Here is a 21,556-nt window from a genome sequence, read left to right as displayed (position 1 = left end):
AAGTGAAGGCCGAGCAAGCCCAAATAGTTAAACGCGTTCGTGCTGTCGGCATGCAAACAAGCATCACAGCTGCTCGTCAAACAGTGCAATATTTGTTCTGCGTTACTTCTGATTTCCCGTGTTGGAATCATTAAAGATTAGCGTTTAGTTTGAAGCTATTTACTACACTGTTATTGTTATTGTTGAGAATAAGCGTGTTGTTATTTTAGTGCAAGCGACATGGCCCCTACCGCACTCATTCGCCAAGTGGTCATTGACTTTATCTGCCTCGCCATTGGTAACGTATCTCTTTCTATCGTGTTTACGTTAGATTAAAATCAGCCGACATCTCTGGTATTAAAGACAGTTTCATGGTCGTCTATATTTTGTTACGTGTGGAGTTTTCACGCCTGCCTCTTTCTCGGAATCAAGTTATGTACTATTTGTGCCACATTCGGGCTGGCATTGAAAGCCGTTTCTCTCGCGCCTACGTGCTCAATGCTACAAGATGATTTTCGGAAAAATGAAATTTTTCTTTTTCAAGTGTTGCACACGCTTTTCCTAAATTTTAACAACTAAAGCCCCGAGCTATGTATTTCTCTCGTCGGCGCCTTTTTTTTTTTCGTTGAGGGGGAAAAACCGGAAAACACCAATCGTGTGTAGCCGAACCCCAATTTTTTTTCGAAATTTTATGCAGCGGAAACTAGTTTGTCGACGGTTTTGTCCGATAAAAATTTTCAATCGATTTTTCAAAGTCAATGGACTTCCTAATTGAAACATCATTTTCTCACCAAGTCATGGTCTTTCTCATTTCCGCTTTCTAAACTTTGTGAACTGGTAATTCGATTCTAACGTATAGGATTGACTCATTGCGGAACCATTCATTGCGTAATATCGTGTAACGACGGCAACATGCGTCAAAGATTTTCAACATACCTGAAACGTCATAATCTTTTGAGCGACAATCAGTTTTTATTAGACCATTCACATTTGCCGCAAGAATGTTACAAAGAACACACGTTTATCTAATAAAGGTAATCATTAGTCATCACGTACACGATACGTTTCCTGTTCTTTGAAATACTGGGCGTGTATATAGTTATAGCTAATGAGTAAAGAAAAATAGAAGGTTAGTGTGTGTGTATGTGTCGGAAAAATTCCATCTCCATTAGTTTTTGTTGATATTGTGGGGGTTGATGACTGACATGAACATCAGTCTTCGTGGGCCTTCCGCTGATCCCGGAGAAAGCTTGGAGTACGCCGCTTCAGGGATTCTTCTGCAATGACCCGGACATCCGCTACCCGTACCTGGATTCCTCTCTATCTCGTATACTCGTCGGTGGAGTCGGATACGTTGGTCCGATAGTGACGGTATGGTCCGGAATGGAAACAATTTTGAAAACTTTTTCATCGTCCGCTCATTAATATCTACCTGGCGCATGAAAAACACAAATACTGGAAATCTACTGGAACTTACTCCTTCTACCAAAAAAAGTCAATTAACATTTAATCACACATTTTATATTTGTTTCGTCCCGTGTGGTTGAAGCATGGCTTTATTCTTTAGTGGGTAGTTTATTTTTATTTTAGTCTCTACTTTTTAATGGTATTTCGAGAAAGAGTGAGGTGGAACACACACTTTTAAACGGCAGCTGGAGATGTCGGGTTGGTTGAAAGAACTGAGATTAATGACGACATCCTCGGTCTGGAAAAACAATTATACATTTCGTATAACTCACACATACAACAGTTTGGTTGCCCGTCCTACTTTTGCACCTGCTCGGCAAGCCGTTCCAGCGAGGATTCTACTGCGATGACAATTCCATTCGCTATCCTTTCAAGAACTCGACTGTCACCAACGTTATGCTCTACTGTTTCGGGCTCGGCCTGCCCATCGCATCGGTATAATAATAACATTCAGAAAAAAGAAACCAGACGACCGGGGGATGAGTGAAAGAGTCCTCTGTTTTATGTTTTATTTTATTTTTGGCTTTGTGGCTGCTGTTGTTTGGCTGGATCGATCGATCGCACTTAACTGCTTTTTTTTTCCTTCTTCATCGCTACTTACTTCTATGGCTTTCATCTATCAAACACAATTATCTTGATTGGAAACTTTTTTTTTATTGTCTTCTCCGTTTGTGGCGGATGCCTTGTCTATTGTCTTTTTCTTAGTAACGAGGACCGTTCGCTCGATGGATCGATCTAACCGTCAGCGACAAGCCAAACTTGGTTGTGTTTGATAATTGTATTTCATTGGAATTTTTTTTTCTTTTTTGATTCAAACAGATGTTCATCGTGGAAGTTGTTCGTTGGAGAAACAACTCACACTCTAAAAAGTTGAGCAGACAAAACAGTTGTTCCACAATCAATCTTTCATCGTCAGTTCGAATTCCGTCGGTGATTGCCGAAATCATTCATCTGGTCGCCATCTTCCTCTTCGGTGCAGCCTGCTCTCAGCTAGTAACAGATTTTGGCAAATATACCATCGGTCGTCTCCGGTACGAAAATGGAACTCTGCCATTTTTCCTTTCTCCTGAAATAATCCCATTTTATTTTAACGGATGTACTATTTCAAACATTTTTTTTTATATATAGTCCTCATTTTATTGCCGTCTGTCAGCCGGAAAACCTAGCGGAATTGTGCTCGTCGAACGCGCCACACACGTACATCACCAATTACAAATGTACGGGTAGCGACGAGGATCTCGTCCGAGAATCTAGGTAATAGCCAGCGGTATCCTAAAAATAATTCTTATTTGTTTCTCTTTTCAAAGTGGGATTTTTTTTTTTTCACGCTTCATTTAAATCGTCCCTGATACTTCGCTGAACATTTATAACTCTTCCCCCCTTGTTCATCATCTGCATTTCAGATTGTCTTTCCCATCTGGCCATGCTTCCTTTTCGGCTTACACGATGCTGTTTTTGGCTTTGTATCTTCAGCGCAGGATGAACTGGTCTGGCTCAAAGTTGCTCCGACCCACCATCCAGATTTCTGCATTGTTGCTTTCTTGGTATACTGGCCTTACACGAGTTTCCGACTACAAACATCACTGGTGAGTTTAGTTGAAGCTTAGCAATGCAAACACTTGTCTATTAAATGTGTACACATAAACATAAAAACCGGCGCTTGCGTCACTTTTTTAGGAGCGACGTGTTGTCGGGATTTCTCATCGGTTCCATCGCCGCTTCGTTAACGGTATCAGCTTTTCTTATCTACAACATATGGCTGCTGTGAAATCTAACCATCTCCGTTTTCTGTCTGTTTGAATTGCCAAAAAAAAAAAAAAAAAAAACAACAGGCGCTCTACGTCTCCAGGCTTTTCAAAATGTCTTCCCGAGGCAATTTAGAACTTTTGCCTCAAAGTAGAGGAGATGTTGAGTTACAACAAGACCTTTCACAAGCTTCGGCTAACAAGTGACTACTACATCATCATTGATTGGTAATAACGAAATTCATTGCACGCATTAATGCCACTGCCAACTTGAACCACAACCCAGCGAAATCTTTTATTAGTTGAGAACTATCGACAAATTCAAAGTAATATAAATAACTGGCTTTGTTTATAACCATAACGCCCCCGTGATCCACAATTAGGTGCCTTTCTTTTTTGTCATACGTATTATTATTATATAGTGCAACAGCCACCCGATACTACATTCATTATTGCTCTTTAACATTAACTTACAACTCTCGTGATTGCAAACTGTAAAAAGAGAGATCGAATTAATGCTCACTGCACAACCACGTTGCCATGTAACAATACACACGGTTTTTAGCGAAAGAATTATCTCACACTCAAGTTACTTTTGGTTAAAAGGAAACCATCCGCATACAACCAGACGCCGGTACGTTACAAAGCATCGATTTTGCATGTTTCCGGCTCAGGCAAGTCGTCTCAAGTTTAAGTGCACAGTTAGAAACACCCTTGTTTTGCTGTGACAGTCTAAGATGGCCCTTGTTGGGAGAAGTGGAGGAGAAGCTGAATTACTGTCTCTGGCAATTTGTCATATTAGATTTTACTTATTGGAGTTGTGGACACAGCTGCTAGCACCTTTTAATTCTATTAGCGTAAATGCAGGATATGTAAAAGAAAATGGTAATTTTGTTTTCAGGATAGAGTTTTCGATAAAAATTAAAAGTTTTAGTTAGGGGTTAAGAAATTGGAAAGAGAGAAGATAGGCTTTTAATCGTAAACATCTCATGGGTAGTAATGTGAAAGCTGTGAGGTCAATCGCCCTTCTCCTCGCGCGGCAGCAGAGAGTCTGTCGTAAACGGAGTAATTTTCCCAAAAAGGACAAATAGACTCCCTCAGGATGGAAAGTTAAACGCAGCGCCGTGCCTCTTATCACACAAGGGGAAAAAGTTAAAAAAAAAACCCAAGAAAATTCGGCTCATTCAACCAAAATTTGGGAAAGATCTCCTGATAGCCGTAATGGGGTCATGACACTAAAAATGTCGTCTGCTTTATGTTATTCAAACAAGATGCCGATATTCTGAATGAATATTATACCCTGAGTTTACCTATCAAGCCAAGCAGATGTGCCCATGAGCAAACTGCTTCACATTTTGTGTTGAATATGGGGGGAAATGTTTTGTAGCTGATGCCATTGCTCACATCAGGGTTCATCTACAACCCTGCAAACAAAAAGAAAAATTAACAAGGTAATTGCATTTCATAAGTTTATCATTTTTATTACCGTATAATGATTTTGAGAATAATACCATATTTTCAAGAAAGATAGAACTGATAGATCATAAAATTTTTATAGAAAAAATTACCACTATGTTCAAGCAGTGCCATTGAATTATAAAATGCGTCAAGTCCTGAGTTACAGCATGCTTACCGACAATGTTTACCCGAGAGAACCTTAAGCGAAAAATGCGTCATGCATTTCAATTCTGTTTTCATTTTCCATTTTATCACATGGCTGTTTTCAATTCCAATTTCATCAAATTCGTATCTGGAATACTGGACGGATTTTTCATACCACAAAATAACGTAATTGCAAAAACCAAAAACCCACCATCTGATTTTCCCCTCACATCCAAAACAAGACCAAGACAAACAATATAGAATGGAATCTGATGTACACTTCTGACGGCAGCACAAGCTTTGACTGTGATTTGACGTCAGTGTTAACAGTAGACGGTAACCAGCCACCACGCAGCGCTAGTGGTCGAACGTCCGTTTACTTCACTGAAGAGCATCGTGACACTCGAATACTTCACGCCAGAATAATTAAATGCTGGTAGAATAGCTGTAAATATTTTGTCAGACTAATTAAGTTAAAAGATCTTTGACCAAATTGTAAGAAAGTCAACGGTTATGGTCTTATTTGCTGTGATACTTTGGACAGAAAACCCTCGAAGTTTAAGGCTTTCGGCAGTAATAAAACACACAATGGTTTTATAATTAAATATTTATAATGAAATTTGAAAATAATTTTATGTTTGAACGGTTGTTTCAAATATAGTGAAGAACGGAAAAAAAAAAAGGTTTTATTTAATCCGTTCGGAAGGAATGTCACAACACTGTAGCGTGATGTGGTTCTCCAAAAAGCAAAAACGAAGGCGGGAAAAACAATCAGCTGAGACCACAAACTGTATTGTCCATGTGCCCTAAAAGTGAAACCTATACATCATTTATTTAATTCAGGCTTTTAAAGGGAGTCCTCCTGAAATTTGGATCCGGCAGTAAGCATTCATTTTCTGAATACGTAAGTCTGTCGTGTAATTATATTGAAAGGGACCTATGTTACTTTGCAAACGTCTTTAGAAATCTAGAGATGCTCATTATTCTAAAATAAGGAGCTCTAGCTATTTTCAAACATTGCATTAATTGGTTGTTTTCATGATGTTCTAGTAGTTTCTAGATACTATCATGAAAATAGAGCTTGTTGGTGGTGGTGAGGCCACCTGCAATCTAGTCAATGTTAAAGTAGAACCTGTGGCACCAAACCCAGAACAAGAATCCAGCAGTGATTCAAGTAGCAGAAACACAACACCAGTGGAAGAAGAAGCTAAGCCAGTACTTGAGCAAGTTAAAACAAAAACAAGGGGAGTTAAAGTCAGGTATGCCTTTGATGATGCTGCAGCCATTGGTGAGGATGACGATTTCCTTCCCTCTGGCAACTCAAAAAAGAAACGAAGAACTACTAGCAGGCATGCCAAAGCAGAATTGCCGGATATTGGTGGCTATAGGCCATCCAAGAAGAAAAGGATCAATCGTAAAGATCCTAACCGTTGCCATGTGTGTCGTCAAAGGTATTAGAGTTATTGTGTTGCATTTGTCTTGAAAGTATCATTAATGTTTAATTGTCAAAGATTTGATGATCCAAACCTGAAATATTTCCCTGGTCCACCTGCTGATGCTATTGAAGAAATTATAGCTCTAACTGATCCATCACTGAGTTTATTCACTGGTGAAGAAGAATACATGTCAGAGTTAGACCAAAGGCCCATTCTGAAGCTAACGCAGTTCGGCATTTACGACGAACCTGGTCATTTGTGCCATTTAGACGGTGGTGCAATCGAAGCTAACCATTTGCTGTACGCTTACGGTTACGTTAAGCCCGTTTGGAATGATAATCCTGGCACAGATGGAGGTATTGCGACGAAAGAAATTGGACCAATCAACGAGTGGTTCATTAGTGGCTTCGATGGCGGAGAGAAAGCCATCATGTGTAAGTTCAAAAAGGAAACCTTTTAGGTTTTATGAACTAATTAAAAATTTGCTTTTATCAATTTCATTAGGTTTTGCCACGTCATATGCTGATTACTATTTGATGGCTGCATCAGAATTGTACGAACCCATAATGAACGAGTTGGAGGAAAAAATCTTCCTCAGCAAGACCGTCATCGAACTCTTGATCGAGGAAGACAATGCCGAGTATGAAGATCTACTTACGAAATTGCAAAATTCTTTGATGCCCAATGGCACACGTGTTTCGGAAGATTCCCTTCTGCGCTATGCTGAATTTGTCTGCGATCGCGTATACCATTTCGACGCTGCTGGAGCGGAAGACGAGCCACCACTTATTCTCAGCCCGTGCATGCGCACCTTAATTCAGTTATCTGGTATTACTCTTGGTAAAAGAAGAGCCACGCGAAAATTGGAGAAGAGGCGTCAACCAAAAGCCAAAAAAGGGCCCAACTGGACGAAAGCCACGACTACGCCATTAGTTGGTTACGTCTTCGAAAGCTTTTTTCGTGATCAGATGGATCAAGGTGAAGACAAATTCGGACCCACCTCAGCCCCTCGCCGCACCCGCTGCGGTATTTGCGAAGCTTGTCAGCAAACAGACTGCGGTAAATGCAATTTCTGTCGAGACATGGTGAAATTTGGCGGTTCAGGTCGTAGCAAACAAAGTTGCGCTTTACGTAAGTGTCCAAATAGGGCTGTTCAAGTGGCCGATGATGATGACGAGCTGGACGCTGTCCTTGATTCGGAAATTGAGGTGGTGAGCCTTGATGTCGACCACAAGAAGCCAGTGAAACGCCACGCCTACGATATTGAATGGGACGGACCTGAACTGAAAGTTGTCGATGGTTTAACTTTCTATTCAGCTGCGATCGTTAACGGTGACATGCGCGTCTTCTCTGGTGGCCACGTTACCATCGAGCCAGATGACCCTAGTATACCCATGTACATTGCCGAAGTGGTCGCATTATGGGAAGATGGTAAGAGCGGAGAACAATTCTTGCATGCCCGATGGTTCTGCCGCGGAACTGATACCGTTCTCGGAGAAACATCTGACGACCCCAGAGAACTTGTTTTGATTGAAGATTGCGAAGATCTACTTTTGTCTGCTGTCGTTAAGGTAGTTAACGTCAAGTACAAACAACCTGATCCTATCAAATGGAAAGCAGAAGGTGGGTCAGATGATCCATCTTTATTCCAAACAGAAGACGATCATTCCGATACTACCTTTTGGTATCGCTATCTCTATCACGGCCGGACGGGGCGCTTCGAAGATCCACCCGAATGCCCGGATGTAGTAAACAATAACAAAGGTTGTTACTGCTGTGATCGTCTGGATCGTATCCGCCAACGTGACTGTGCCAAATTAGGGAACAAATTGGATTCTGGCGGTTTTGATAGCGTTGCCTGGCATGAAATGGACATCAAAGTCGGTGATGCTGTCTTCCTGGAACCTGGTGCTTACGTCATGCGAGGTCCGGATGGCCTTGTTGTTAAAAAGGAAAAAATTGATCCAGAAGAAGAAGAAGAAGGCTTTGGGGATGATTACGACGAAGAGTATTACCCAGAAAAGTATCGAAAAACAGATAACATCAAGGGGTCAAATAATGACACACCTGATCCGTTCTGCATTGGCTATGTTGTTGGTGTCGTTTACAATGGAATCATCCGTAAGTTAATATTCAAATATTTTATTTATTTTTTAAAATTCTTTTTCACTTTTTTTTTTTTATTTTTATTTAGACAACAATTTGAATGCTCGTGAAGTTTGTTTGAAAGTTAAGCGTATCTATCGCCCAGCAGACACCCATTTGGGTCGCGATGCAGGTTTTCGCTCTGACTGGAATTTGGTCTACTGGTCGGATGAGATACATAATATGGAATTATCCAAGGTTGTAGACAAGTGTGTCCTTGTGTGCAGTACTGCCATTGATGAACCCATCGAAGAGTTTGTCCGTTCTGGGCCTAATCGCATGTATTTCAATAAGGCCTACAACCCGGCTGAGCGGGAATTTGAGCCGCCGCCTGTTGAAGCTGAGCGAATAGGCTCCAGTTCTAAAGGTAAAGGTGGAAAGTCGCTCAAAAGTGCAAAAACAATTCAACCACTATACCCGTCATATCCTAAAATTGAGCCGCTCAAGACACTGGACATTTTTGCCGGTTGCGGCGGATTATCCGAAGGCCTACACCAGTCGGGCGTAGCGAAGACCTACTGGGCTATTGAGTCTGAGCCTACGGCAGCCCAAGCTTTCCGGCTTAATAATCCTGACGCTGCCGTCTTTACTGATGATTGCAACACTATCCTGAAAATGGCAATTGATGGCCATTTGGAACAAAATGGACAATTGCTTCCACCAAAAAATGGCGTCGAATTGCTTTGTGGAGGTCCACCTTGTCAAGGTTTCAGCGGCATGAATCGCTTCAATTCTCGACAATATTCATCATTCCGTAACTCTTTAATTGTATCTTACTTGAGTTACTGTGACTACTATCGCCCGCGATTCTTTATCCTGGAGAATGTGCGCAACTTTGTTTCATTCAAGCGTAACATGGTGCTGAAACTAACGATGCGCTGCCTCGTTCGCATGGGCTATCAATGCACCTTTGGAGTTCTACAAGCCGGCAACTACGGTGTGTCTCAGACGAGGCGACGAGCTTTTATTTTAGCAGCTGCACCCGGTGAAAAGCTTCCTTTGTATCCCGAGCCTACCCACGTCTTCAGCCGCCGAGGGTGCCAACTATCTGTAGCTGTGGGCCGCGATAAGTTTTACTCAAATTGCCGCTGGCTGTTATCCGCTCCATATCGCACCGTCACTGTTCGTGACGCCATGTCTGATTTACCTGAAATCCCTAACGGAGCTAAACAGGAAGAAATATCGTACGGAGGTGATCCGCAATCCCATTTTCAGCGCTGGATGCGTGGTACAGATTCAGAATCTTCCGGCGTCCTTCGGGATCACATTTGCAAAGATATGGCGCCATTAGTGGAAGCCCGTATAGCTTTCATTCCGTCCAAACCGGGCTCGGATTGGCGTGATTTACCCAATACGGAAGTACGGCTGAAAGATGGCGTTTCGACTGTCAAACTTCGTTATACACATGAAGACAAGAACGGTCGATCTTCAAGCGGCGCAATGCGAGGTGTTTGCTCGTGCGCTGAAAGCCGACAGTGTGATCCATTAGACAAGCAGCACAACACATTAATTCCGTGGTGTCTTCCGCATACTGGAAACCGCCATAACCATTGGGCTGGACTGTATGGTCGTCTCGAATGGGATGGATTTTTTTCAACTACTATTACTAACCCAGAGCCCATGGGCAAACAGGTATCCGGCCATATCTGTGTGAAACAAGTCCCCCCATTTTCTTTATCTTTCTATTTGAACAGGGTCGTGTGTTGCATCCGGAGCAGCACCGCGTAGTTAGTGTACGCGAGTGTGCTCGCTCGCAAGGTTTTCCAGATTCGTACCGCTTCTTTGGAAACATTACTGACAAACATAGACAAGTTAATACCGGATATATGGTTTCACCCCATTAGTGGGAATTCAAGAAGAAGGAAAAAACTGACTTCATTATTTTACCCTTTTCAGGTAGGTAATGCTGTGCCACCCCCACTGGCCCGAGCTATTGGCCTGGAAATCCGCAAATGTGTTTTTGAAACCGACTCGAAAAAGAAAAAAGAGCCCCTCACAGTCGTCGAGATTTAAACCCCGTTTTTCGTTAAATTGTTTTATTTATGGTGCCTTTTACGCAGTTTTTGTCGAAAACACGTCCTCCATTTTAGATATTAGCCAATGCCTACTGATAGTAGTCCTTCGCTTATTATTTTATTATTATTTTTTTTTTACAAATTAAGCCACATTTTGTGAATTTTCTTTTTAATTTTCAAAGTGTGTATGGATTTCTTCTCATGTAATATTAATTATCAGAATTGATTTACCTCCGTCTCTTAATTAATGGATCAAAGTGCACATAACCTAAACTGTGCGGACTATACAAGACTGATCTCTTTCCCGCACGACACTTAAGCAACTGTACTGCGCAGAGTCTGGACTTGTCTAAGCCTTATCAACGTGAATTATATTTTAAATCGGCCTACCGAGTGGCGGTTGGTAACGTCTTGCGCCTATAAGAGACACTTGTTTCATTTTGGCGGGTCACATATCCTAGGCAGTTCCCGCCGGAGCAACTTTTGTTCGCCAACTCCTTTTTCCACTACATTCGCTATTCCTTTTGAGGAGCAACATATTGGTAAGTAAATTATGTAACTATTACTAATACAACGATTTTCTACAAAATGAACCACCAAAATGTATACAGTTTTATTTGTGGTTCAGTTTTCTTTAAAGTTTAAACGGTGGTAAGCATTTCAAATGTGTCTTCAAAAACGACCATTTTGAAGGTCTACAGTTTGATCACGGGTTCTGTTTCATAGCCGAGGAGAGATCGAGAAATAGATCTCAGTTTTGATCTATCTACCATACGGAAGCTGGTATGTCTCACCCATCCACAGTTCAGATTAATGAGTGTTGAAGGCCAATCGGTTCAAGGCATATGGATGTCTAAAAACGAGACGGGAAATGAGGGCTTCGAAAGAGTGGGAGGGGAAGCAGTTTTTCCTATGTTTTTATGTTAACGTGGCAACGTGGCACTACGCCATCTTTGTAGACAACTAAAATTTAACCGTTGCTACATTTCAGCTGTAGTTTTCTAGTTGTTTTTGCTTCCCTAGGTGATTTTCGGGAAATGTTTTAATCAAAATGTTTGTCTAAATGACGTGTTTTTAAAAGGTAATTATATATATTTCATTGTTATAGTAAAGAAACGACAGTTTTGTGTGAGAACGATAAATACTTGTTTATCCTCACTAAGGGGGTGGAGTCTCGCCTTGGAAAAAAAAAAAAAGCAAAGAAAAATTCGTCATCGATGTTTTTCTCATCAGTGGTGTTTTCTGTTTTCGTTTCGTTGATACTGAATCTTGTTTATCATTCCAGGCTGGGAGTTTTCCGCGGCTAGACGTGTGTTTTATCATCTTGCTTCAATCTCAAGTTATTAACTTAGTGCAAATCACGAGTGATACTGTACCCTGTTTTCACAACTTGGCAGGTAAGTCCTTAAAATTTCTGCATTCGCTTCACCAATTCAATTCAAATGAGGAAGTTAGTTAGTCATTCCAGAACAGTGTTATAGAAGTGATTTGCAGCTGAACATCAGCAATCCTTAAGCTTCCAGCCTTTCTTTAGTAAGAAAAAATTAAGATGATTGGTACATTTCTTGAAATTGCTTGATTTATTTGCTGCTTGTCCACTAAAGTAACTTGTGCTCCCATCCGACACCTTCCTGTTGTGTCAGTTTTCACCTCTTTCTTGTTCATGTTGCAGTGTCCTTTGCACTGGTTTTGCAGTGTCAGATTTGATCAAACGACTAGCTTAATTAGATTTGCAAATTGGATATTTTTATGAAGGCAGATGTTCAAAGAAGGGTACCAGGATGCATCTGCTGACAGGATGCAGCCCATTTGGCTATGAGGGTTGGGTGGGGAGAGAATTTGGCTGCAGGAAATGTTATTCATTTATACACCTGAGAGTTCCTCATTGTTGGTTGTGATGGGGGAAATAGTTGTCAAAAGTGAAAGAAAAAAGAACTTTCATGGATCATAGCGTACCCATTGTGAGACATGAAAGTACAATTCATATTGTTCGTATTGGGATCTTCCGCGCTGTATTAGTCGAATGGCCCGTGCTGCTGCACGTGTTACTTTCTCGTAATCCGAGCACCTGTTTCGGTGAAGTCACATTTATATTTTTCTCCCTCTCTTTCAAAGCACAACAACGGAACACAAATGTTGGATTCCAGTTATGATCGACGCCTCAGGCGGACAATGGAACTAACAGCCGGTCCCTCAACTGTTACAACGACCTCGGCGCTTATCTCAGTAATTCTAATCTCTCAATATATTGAATATAATTGATTTTAACATTGCAAAATAATTAGCCGACAAAGAACCGACCTAATTCAACTCGCAATATCGGTGATCGACTAGTACCTACTCGGGCGGGAAATAATTGGCAAGTTGGCCTTCCATATGAAAGAAGAACTGAGCCCCACGTCATCAAGTATACGAAATCGAGAAGGGCCGCCAGTTGCGAGTGACGCCGCAGGCCGCGATCGTAGTTTGTTTCGTTCAATTTTAGAGAACGAAGTGTTGAATAGTGGCATTGAGGATCCCAGAGATTTGCAAAACAAAAAACGACGCGTGTTCCATGTACGTAATTATATTAAATATTATTTTTCTATTAACTTCTAAATTTTATGGGTTTTTTTCTTTAGTATGATAGTCCATTAAAACCGGAAAATCGAGTCAGTCAACCATATTCGTTGTCACCATTGAGTCCTGCTAGCCAAAAACTGCTCCAATCACCACGCAAGGCAGCACGGAAAATAGCCAAAGTGCCTTTTAAAGTAACAATCGTATAATTCGTAATTCATATTGTACGTTCTACTAATTACGATTTGCACACCAGGTCCTTGATGCTCCTGAACTACAAGATGATTTCTACTTAAATCTAGTAGATTGGTCATCACAGAACGTGCTTAGTGTTGGATTGGGCGCATGCGTATATCTCTGGGCAGCTGCGACAAGCCAAGTTCGTCTTATAGGATAATATTTCATCTGGGAAAATGTATCTTATCGTCATTGCTGTTGTTAGGTTACTCGGCTATGCGATTTGGCCCCGGAAGGCGATAGTGTTACTTCGGTAGCATGGGCAGAGCGAGGTCACTTGGTTTCAGTGGGTACGCATCGAGGAACAGTACAAGTCTGGGATGTTACCGCTGGTAAACGGATTCACACGCTAGAAGGGCATACGGCGCGCGTAGGTGCGCTAGCATGGAATGGAGACCTTCTTGCTTCCGGCAGTCGAGATCGCCTTATCTTACAGAGGGATATCCGCACTCCGCCTTCGATCACCCAACGCCGATTGTCTGGGCATAGGCAAGAGGTGTGTGGTCTAAAATGGTCACCCGACAACCAGCTCCTGGCATCCGGTGGTAATGACAATAAACTATTTGTTTGGGGCCTTCATTCTGTTACACCACTGCAAACGTTTACCGAGCATTTGGCTGCGGTAAAAGGTAACTTGTTATCAATCGTTTATTCTTTGAGAATGTAACCTGACTATTGCATTTTGAATAGCGATCGCCTGGTCGCCACATCATCATGGAGTTTTAGCAAGTGGCGGAGGCACCGCCGATCGCTGCATTCGATTTTGGAACACCCTTACGGGGCAACCTATGCAATATGTCGACACGGGATCACAAGTGTGCAATTTGGCTTGGTCCAAGCATTCGTCCGAGCTGGTAAGCCTGAACTCACTCGTGCGTGCCAAGTAGCCTATTACATCTTATTTTTTTATATTTTGCTTTAAGGTGAGTACCCATGGATACTCACAAAACCAGATTCTTATCTGGAAATACCCGAGCCTAGCCCAAGTCGCACAACTGACAGGTCATTCATATCGTGTTCTTTACTTGGCAATGTCGCCCGATGGCGAGTCCATAGTAACAGGGGCTGGCGACGAGACATTAAGGTTCTGGAGCGTGTTCAATAAAACCCGATCGCAAAAGGTAGATTGTATTTCAGTAGCTTTATCGGATTCAATTTAAAAACTTGAGCTTTACCTTGATCTCAATTTTTTTAGGAAACACGATCGGTACTGAATCTGTTCACTAGTCTGAGGTAAGATCGGTCTAACGTAATAAATGAGACGTTAAACCGAATGGAGTACACACCTATTCCCGATGCTTTAATCCGCAACTTGTAAATTCTACGAGAATCTCGGGGTTTTTTTCCTGGTCTGTAGCTTAGACAGATAGCTCTTTGTTACTTTCGTTTTCCCTCTTACCTTTTTTTTTTTTTCATTCATAAATTATTGTTTGTGTGTGTGTTTGTGTGTATGTCTGTCCTTGTGAAACCAAACCTTTCCAGAAAAAAAGGAAAATTAATGAAGACATTTTATGTTTATTGTAGTAGGGCCCTAACTCCTACATCCCTAACCCTACTCTCCCCCTCCCCCAGTGGTTTCCTCCAATTTGATTTTTTTACATAATTATTGTCCTTGGTTGGTTGGGTTACAGCCGTCCTTTTTCCTTATTTCCACTTAAGCTTCTCTTCTCGTTTCTTTTGTTTAAAACTTCCGTTTTCCTAGACATTTATATGTAAAATTTATTCAATCGCTAACACGATAGCTGGGGTTCGTCAGGTGTTGTTGCTCTGTGCTATTTTGCCAGTATTATCTGGCTTTTGGGTCACAAATTAAGGAAATTAATAGAAAATATATATGGAAATTCTTTATTTTTTCTTAGTAATCTTGAATTTTTGATGGCGACTTAGCAACGGGTCAACACAGTAAATTTAGAGCATAAATGGTACATTTGTTTACCTTACTCACTATTCTTTTTAAGCATCCAGATCTAAGACGAGAAGAGCCTCCGATGCCCCGAGGCCTACCTCCGCCAATGTTGGAATAATATCCATGCCCGGCTGCCATGGTAAAGTCCGCTTGGGAAACGACGTAGCCATTTCAAATTGATAGGGCGAATCAGGATGGGATAAAATGAAATAGTACAAGTCCTAAGAAAACCACAATCATTTGAGTATTGGAAAATGCGAGTATCTTTTAGGTGAAAATACTTTAAGTGTGTGTATAGTTCGATGGAAGCGTCGTTCTAGTTTTTGCCCTTGTGGTAACCGGATTAAGATACGGCAAATGCCTATCTCATCTGAAGCAGGTTCTGGTGGTACTTGCTTTATCGCATCTTGTTTTTTTTTAGTCATTTCCTACCATAATTCGTCATAACTTAATCCAGGTAAACTAACTTTTTAAAAAAGAAAATTACCTCTTTTTTGCGTTCTTCGGCTAGCTCCAACTCTCTAATTTCTCTAAGACGTTCTTCTTCGAGCAAACGTTCACGTCTCTTCTTTTCATCTTTTTCCTGGTCAGCTCGCAGCGACTCGAGGTAAGCAACGTCTTGCTCTTGTCTCAGAGCTTGATTAAAACTTCGTTCTTCACGGTCAGCTCTGGCAGCCACAAGAAAAGCTTCATTATCTGAAATAATTGTTCGTAAACGTTGTAAGAGGCATTCAGGTTCAACAAAGCCTTCGATCCTGTGAGAAAAAACTACATTTATAGATTTATAGAAAGATGCCATCAATTCTGAGTTGGAACTAAAAGAAAAACTACTTGCCTGCCTACGACGGTCATGCGAAACTCTCTTTGGACAACAAGGGCCAGAAATGGATAGGTATTCTCGCGAAGGGCCTGCGAGACACGGTAGCCTTCTAAACTATCAACACTGCATGCCCACATTAGACAATTGCTATTGATAAATTCTATGACTTCAGGGTTGCAGAGTGTTTGGCGACAAAATTTGTTTGTATCTTGGTGGTCCTTGCAATGCAGGTATACCAACAAGAATTTAAGTTCCTTTTTAGCTTCATTAAGAACCTGACTATAGGTTCCAGGATAGAATGTTGGGTGTGGATCACCAAATGTTTGATTATACTCTTGGATAAAAGATACAACATTTCCTGTTGGATCTGTCACAGCTATTTCAGTAGAGACAATAATAGTATAATAATCCCAAAATGTATGGAGCAGAACAGGAATACCTGGACGATGTTCTGGTCTGATGACCCTGAAGACAAAACGAGTAAACTGGTAAAATGTAACCATAATAACTCTCAACGGCAGAGATGAGATGAACAGCAGCCATCCTGTAAACCCATATGGCCTTTGGTATGTTGCAGTAGGCCAAAGACCCATGTTGTCATCAAATAAAGTATTGGGAGAAGAAAGTCATTATCCTCTGAAAAATTGAATCTACTGGCTGTGATCTATGTATGCTCTGTTGCATGACAGGTCTGTTGATAGTAGTTTGCCCATTCTGTAGAGGGAAGACAGGCAATTCTCTGACAGATTGGGTCACTTCTCTGGGATCAAGACCCAGGTGATCATGTATAGCTGTCTCTACATCCCAGTTGTGCCTTTCCAGAATTTCTATACATCTGTTAAGGTTATCAATTCCAGATAACTCCTGTTTGCCGTCCAAAGAACGTGAGTAAACAAAGCTTTTATTATAACACACAATTTTAGGCAAAACATACTCATTTCTCACCTGAAATTGGACTAGTTTCTCTGTATTTTGAGGACTCAGTTCCCTCTCCATTACAATAATATGAATCCGTAGTAAAAAAACTCTTGGGTAATTTCTCAATAGGGATTCTGTCTAATTTAGATGATATAGTACATCACCGACCTCGTTTTTTACGATATTTCTCTCAATAGATGAATCTAGTTGTAATAGGTCTGAATAGATGGCGTTAGCTGTAATAGGGGTTTAACACAGGTTTTAGGGTGGTTTAGAAATGTTTTAGACGTTTTGCCGGTTGTCGTTGAGCCAGTCCCGAAATGTTTTTTTAAAGCTGGCATAATGGAAGATTCCCATGTCACATTTTACGATTGTTAAGTGTGTTAGTCACGAAGAACGAAGCAATGAAAGTCAAATTTGGGTTTGCGGTGTTTGTGTCCGTCGCTAGATAGCGTTAGATTGGAAAATCACGGGTGACAGCTATGCGAGAAAGAGTTTGTATTAACGTGTTATTAGATATATCAATGATACGGTCTGTCGATTGGAAAGAGAAAGGTTTTTTGAACAGTTCGTCTGTCGACCAAACAGTCGCCAGTAAGATTTCATTTAATGTACAGTATATTTTTTTATTGTGTCATTGCTTTGTAGCTTCTTACGCCCACATCTGAAGAATTGACAATAGATGTCAGTCTGTGTATCAGAAAGGTTTTTAATAATCTCGATGTTACAGAAGAATCGTGGAATGGTTTATTAAAAAAGGTGCTACAGAATCAAATATCAATAGCAACAGTAATTTGATAGCCAAGTTAGTGGATGTAGCTGAGCTAAAGCTACTGAATGAAGAAAATCAAAGACTGCGACGTTTTTTTTAACAAAATGAATTCGTTCTGTATTCAGGTATCTGGGTTAGCAAAATAAACATGTAATCAAATTTTTCAAACAGACATTGCAAGGGAATTCCAAGATATTCTTGGATGAGAATTTAGGTTTTGGAATACTCCAAAATAAGACACAATCAAGTTAACGACCTCGAGTTAATCCCAGCTCTCTTCAGCTTCAGTAGGCAGAGCAGCAGCCATACCAGGTTTATCACCAAACTGCAAATAGATTAAATTAGGTCTAGAAAGTAATTGAGACTACCTAGGTCAAAACTTACTCGGCGCACATCGCGACTAGCAAAACCCCCATGACTCGAAGGTGCGCCGAAGTCGTAACCCATTCCACTCACTCCCGAGACCATCGCTTGCATGAATGGCGGTACATCAGCGTTGGACTAAAAATATGCGTTGGACTTTTAATTGGGAACACAAGAAATATAATTATACGTCAAACGTGAGTAAGTTCTTACCTTAGTTAACAACGACACAAATTTTCCAACGTTAGGGCCATCTTTTTCATCGTCAAAGAAACTAATTGATTTTCCAATGTTTCCCACGCGGCCCGTTCGACCAACACGATGAACATACTCTTCAATATCAGTTGGCAAGTCATAGTTTACGACATAGTTTACACCGGCAATATCTAGGAAAAACAAAACAGACATCTAATACGTAAAAAGAGAAAGAAAGAAGAACCCCAAAACTATTACCTAAACCACGGGCAGCAACATTGGTGGCCACGAGAATATTCCTGACACCATTCTTGAAATCACGAAGCGCTTGCTCGCGCTGGCTCTGAAGACGATCTCCATGAATGCTGGTAGACTAGACATTTAACGTTAGACACTTTGCCCAAGCACATGAGAACAGTAATGTTCTTACTTGTAAGTTATTATTGCACAAAAATGCTGCGACGAAATCCGCGGTCTTTTTGCTGTCGACAAAAACGATAGTCTTGGCATCACCGAGATCTTGTAAAACTTCCATCAGCTTAGTTCTCTTATCTCTTTTCGAGCACTGAAAAAACAGCTGTTCGACATCCGGATTGGTGCCACCAACAATACCCGTTGTGACGAATATATAGTCTTCCATGTAAGTCGCTGCCAACGCTTGTACTTCATCTGGGAATGTAGCTGAAAACATGCAAACACGACGGATCCCCTAAAGAGAAACAGGTAGTGATACATCAGTCAAATCTCATATTTAAAAGCCACTGAGAACATACTTTTGGAGGCATCGTGGGATGGTTGACCATTTTTTCAATATCGGGACCAAAACCCATATCAAGCATTCGATCAGCTTCGTCCAAGATTAAAAATTTGACCGCTGTGAAGTCAAATATTCCACGATCGAGGAAATCCTTGAGTCGCCCAGCGGTCGCGACAAGAATATTGCACCCAGCTTGAATATTTGACCGCTGATGGTTCACGACAGTTCCCCCATATATAATCACGGACTTCAAAACCGAGTTGTAGGAGAATTTACACGCCTCGCGGTGAATTTGAATGGCCAATTCACGAGTGGGTGCAACAATTACAACTTCTGGTTTTTGAAGCATGCCGTGGGACGCACCAGCAACACCTTGCTCTAACAATATGTTCATAACTGGTACTAAGTACGCCGCCTATGTGAAAAAATTTTAAATGTTAGACGACCTTAATCAACGAATATGACGAATGGGTTGTTGAGTATCTTAGATGCAATTGGACCATTAAGTAGTCGCAATCACCGACGTGCCCACTCAAAATTACTTTCACCTTGAATTACCCAGTTCATACCGACCCATTGAAATCAGGTCAGTACGAGGGCATTAAGGTTTTAAAATCACACACCATTAATTAATTGGATTACCGTTTTGCCGGAGCCCGTGACAGCACAAGCAATCAAATCTCTTTTGGCCAGAATAACTGCAATCGAGGCTTTCTGAACAGGTGTTGGTTTTATGTAGCCAGAATTCTTGATGTTCTGAAGCAACAGTGGGCGCAAGCCGGCTTCTTCGAACGATGTTATGTATTGAGGTACATCTTTTCCAGTAACCTAAGCAAACTCAATAGATATTTCCAAACCATAAAATACAGTTTCTAAGAATGGCTTACCTGGAGGACGACCTTATCAAAATTGTTAAAGCGCTCCCCACAGACGATGCCCTTAAAAAGTTCCTTTTCATCGCACGTCACAGCTTCCGGAATGTATTGTTCACGCGGCTTTCCGTCTTCCGTCAATTCACTGAATGGGTTCGGGCAATCTTTCGAGGTGTGACCAGCTTCGTGACACTATGGGAAAGAAACAATGAAAGCTAGAACACAAACTATTTTTGTAAAGGTACAATTGATGTTTACCTTGAAGCACTTGCTGTCACCACCACCTCCTCCTTGTGGACAATCCCTTGACACATGACCCTCTTCTCCACACTGTTTAAAATAAACATTACAAATTTGTAACAAAATGAGACAGGAACTCAATATTTTACCTTGTGACACGTACGAGGTCCACTACCACCCCCTCCTCCTCCTTGTGGGCATTCCCTGGAAAAATGTCCTTCTTCTCCACACTATTTAATAACTATGGATTAGCAAGGCCAGAATGTAGTAACCCAAGTTTATTTTTTCACCTTATGGCAAGCACGACTTCCACCACCGCCGCCGCCGCCGCCTCCTTGTGGACATTCCCTTGAGAAATGCCCCTCTTCCCCACACTATCAAAAGTACCAATAAGTTAAGTTTTAACATGTATTTTGATATTTCCATCTTACTTTGTGACAAGTCCGCGGACCGCTACCACCACCCCCACCGGCTTGTGGACACTCTCTGGAAAAATGTCCTTCTTCTCCACACTGTTAAACAAAACCACGTTAAAGTAACCAAACTATAATAGGACAAAAAAACTCTTACCTTGTGACAAGCCCGACTGCCACCACCGCCACCACCACCTTTTGGACACTCCCTTGCCATGTGACCTTCTTCTCCACACTACAAGAGGACATTCATAATTCGAAGTTTGAACAATATGCAAGTCTTCTTCTTTCTTTACCTTATGACATGGACGGCCACCTCCAGTACTTTTTAATCCATTTGCTCCAGAGCTGCCCCATCCACCACCACGAGGCTGGTCATCAAAATCATTCTTGAATTGTGAGGTGCTTTCAGGAGCATTCCACCCACCAGAACTTGCAGGAGCAGTTGACGCTGGGGCTCCCCAATCACTGGAATTGCCAGCCTTCGGGGCTGGAGCATCCCATCCATTAGAGCTAGGAACAGGTTTTTCAGCTTTAACTCCCACTCCCCATTCATCATCAGATGAGATCTTCACACTGTTCATTTGACTGGCTAATGCAGCTGCCCCTCTCCCTCTGCCAGCAGGTGGTTTTATTCCTGTTTGGTTATTGTTATTATTCCAAGAACCTCCAGCACTGCTTTGAGATGGAGCAGAGCAAATCACTTCATCCCAATCATCACCCATTTTTAAAAGCCTATCCTATTCGAATAAAGAGAAATGAAATGTGGACGTTGTTAGCAATATAACACTTGAATAACGTGAAATTAATTATCCGGTCGTATCAGTTCCATCCGAGTAGTTACAAATGTGGGCAATATACAGATCAGTAATAGTTAATATGCGTATTTAACTTACAGAAATTACTCGCCTTTTTCAAGTAATTAACCAAACCTCGAGTGCGCTTTGGGGTAAACGAGGTCACGTTCACAGTTTCGTCAGAAATGAGTTGAACTCTTAATACCTCATCACCTCGCCTAATTGTGAACTACTGAACTTCAATTGTGAAACGTTTTGTCTCACTTTCAAGGGAGTCACGTGACTTTCCAGTTCAGGGGCGACTATTTTTCAGATTTA

General features: G+C 41.3%; 5 protein-coding genes and 2 long non-coding RNA genes across 14 annotated transcripts; 4 read left to right on the top strand and 3 right to left on the bottom strand.

Moving 5' to 3' along the window:
* The first annotated feature begins 19 nt into the window (after positions 1–19).
* LOC116925511 (phospholipid phosphatase 1) lies at positions 20–3,761 on the top strand. Its single transcript, XM_032932210.2, has 7 exons — positions 20–277; positions 1,196–1,350; positions 2,266–2,477; positions 2,575–2,700; positions 2,850–3,032; positions 3,124–3,175; positions 3,279–3,761. Exons 1-7 carry the CDS (start codon positions 220–222, stop codon positions 3,396–3,398), a joined length of 906 nt encoding a protein of 301 aa, XP_032788101.1. The 5' UTR covers positions 20–219; the 3' UTR covers positions 3,399–3,761.
* Positions 1,569–5,483, bottom strand: LOC116925518. The gene is made up of 2 exons (XR_004395536.2): positions 4,825–5,483; positions 1,569–4,615 (listed from the first exon to the last, which is right to left on the bottom strand). It is a non-coding gene; the product is annotated as an uncharacterized LOC116925518 (long non-coding RNA).
* LOC116925494 (DNA (cytosine-5)-methyltransferase 1) lies at positions 5,477–10,615 on the top strand. Of its 3 annotated transcripts, none has more exons than XM_045174890.1 (7): positions 5,477–5,674; positions 5,844–6,244; positions 6,305–6,663; positions 6,734–8,350; positions 8,424–10,006; positions 10,069–10,185; positions 10,271–10,615. In XM_045174890.1, exons 2-7 carry the CDS (start codon positions 5,862–5,864, stop codon positions 10,385–10,387), a joined length of 4,176 nt encoding a protein of 1,391 aa, XP_045030825.1. In that variant the 5' UTR covers positions 5,477–5,674; positions 5,844–5,861; the 3' UTR covers positions 10,388–10,615. The 3 variants fall into 3 exon arrangements, with proteins under 3 accessions (XP_045030825.1, XP_045030824.1, XP_032788078.2); XM_045174889.1 differs by having other exon boundaries at positions 5,477–5,697; positions 5,847–6,244; XM_032932187.2 differs by having other exon boundaries at positions 5,478–5,697.
* A 135-nt stretch (positions 10,616–10,750) lies between these two features.
* LOC116925504 (fizzy-related protein homolog) lies at positions 10,751–15,033 on the top strand. Its single transcript, XM_045174893.1, is given in 11 exon segments — positions 10,751–10,931; positions 11,675–11,786; positions 12,505–12,615; positions 12,675–12,755; positions 12,757–12,945; positions 13,011–13,142; positions 13,205–13,327; positions 13,391–13,814; positions 13,876–14,039; positions 14,109–14,306; positions 14,381–15,033. Coding segments are annotated over 9 exon segments (1,446 nt in total). The 5' UTR covers positions 10,751–10,931; positions 11,675–11,786; positions 12,505–12,522; the 3' UTR covers positions 14,423–15,033.
* LOC116925505 (FAS-associated factor 2) lies at positions 15,017–16,922 on the bottom strand. The gene is given in 7 exon segments (XM_032932202.2): positions 15,017–15,312; positions 15,373–15,519; positions 15,579–15,846; positions 15,927–16,287; positions 16,351–16,525; positions 16,527–16,775; positions 16,857–16,922. Coding segments are annotated over 7 exon segments (1,425 nt in total). The 5' UTR covers positions 16,908–16,922; the 3' UTR covers positions 15,017–15,138.
* Positions 16,923–16,963: 41 nt separating this feature from the next.
* On the top strand, positions 16,964–20,153 carry LOC116925516. Its single transcript, XR_004395535.2, has 5 exons — positions 16,964–17,423; positions 17,478–17,913; positions 17,974–19,502; positions 19,582–19,725; positions 19,786–20,153. It is a non-coding gene; the product is annotated as an uncharacterized LOC116925516 (long non-coding RNA).
* LOC116925501 (probable ATP-dependent RNA helicase vasa-like) lies at positions 17,730–21,500 on the bottom strand. 6 transcript variants are annotated; one of them, XM_032932196.2, is made up of 15 exons: positions 21,351–21,500; positions 20,738–21,176; positions 20,599–20,676; positions 20,460–20,540; positions 20,319–20,402; positions 20,178–20,258; positions 20,047–20,118; positions 19,804–19,980; positions 19,559–19,744; positions 18,933–19,331; positions 18,590–18,868; positions 18,418–18,532; positions 18,178–18,350; positions 17,986–18,102; positions 17,730–17,926 (listed from the first exon to the last, which is right to left on the bottom strand). In XM_032932196.2, exons 2-15 carry the CDS (start codon positions 21,164–21,166, stop codon positions 17,864–17,866), a joined length of 2,334 nt encoding a protein of 777 aa, XP_032788087.2. In that variant the 5' UTR covers positions 21,167–21,176; positions 21,351–21,500; the 3' UTR covers positions 17,730–17,863. The 6 variants fall into 6 exon arrangements, with proteins under 6 accessions (XP_032788087.2, XP_032788086.2, XP_032788085.2 ...); XM_032932195.2 differs by having other exon boundaries at positions 20,738–21,181; positions 21,351–21,499; XM_032932194.2 differs by having other exon boundaries at positions 20,738–21,181; positions 21,338–21,492.
* Between the last annotated feature and the right edge of the window lie 56 nt (positions 21,501–21,556).

This window comes from Daphnia magna, linkage group LG6, assembly GCF_020631705.1.
Source record: "Daphnia magna isolate NIES linkage group LG6, ASM2063170v1.1, whole genome shotgun sequence".
Classification (NCBI taxonomy): Eukaryota; Metazoa; Arthropoda; class Branchiopoda; order Diplostraca; family Daphniidae; genus Daphnia; species Daphnia magna.
The sequence above is the reverse complement of the archived record's forward strand: the minus strand, read 5'-3'. Positions and strand labels throughout refer to the sequence as shown.

Excerpts from the sequence above, each read along its gene's own strand:
- LOC116925511 (XM_032932210.2), top strand. The coding sequence starts at position 220 with ATGGCCCCTACCGCACTCATTCGCCAAGTGGTCATTGACTTTATCTGC. Across the intron at positions 1,351-2,265 it reads ACGTTGGTCCGATAGTGACG|ATGTTCATCGTGGAAGTTGT; the intron begins GTATGGTCCGGA and ends TGATTCAAACAG. Across the intron at positions 3,033-3,123 it reads TCCGACTACAAACATCACTG|GAGCGACGTGTTGTCGGGAT; the intron begins GTGAGTTTAGTT and ends TCACTTTTTTAG.
- LOC116925501 (XM_032932196.2), bottom strand. The coding sequence starts at position 21,166 with ATGGGTGATGATTGGGATGAAGTGATTTGCTCTGCTCCATCTCAAAGC. Across the intron at positions 20,403-20,459 it reads GTCCGCGGACTTGTCACAAA|TGTGGGGAAGAGGGGCATTT; the intron begins GTAAGATGGAAA and ends TACTTTTGATAG. Across the intron at positions 19,745-19,803 it reads TTGATAAGGTCGTCCTCCAG|GTTACTGGAAAAGATGTACC; the intron begins GTAAGCCATTCT and ends GAGTTTGCTTAG.
- LOC116925494 (XM_045174890.1), top strand. The coding sequence starts at position 5,862 with ATGAAAATAGAGCTTGTTGGTGGTGGTGAGGCCACCTGCAATCTAGTC. Across the intron at positions 6,245-6,304 it reads TGCCATGTGTGTCGTCAAAG|ATTTGATGATCCAAACCTGA; the intron begins GTATTAGAGTTA and ends TAATTGTCAAAG. Across the intron at positions 6,664-6,733 it reads CGGAGAGAAAGCCATCATGT|GTTTTGCCACGTCATATGCT; the intron begins GTAAGTTCAAAA and ends CAATTTCATTAG.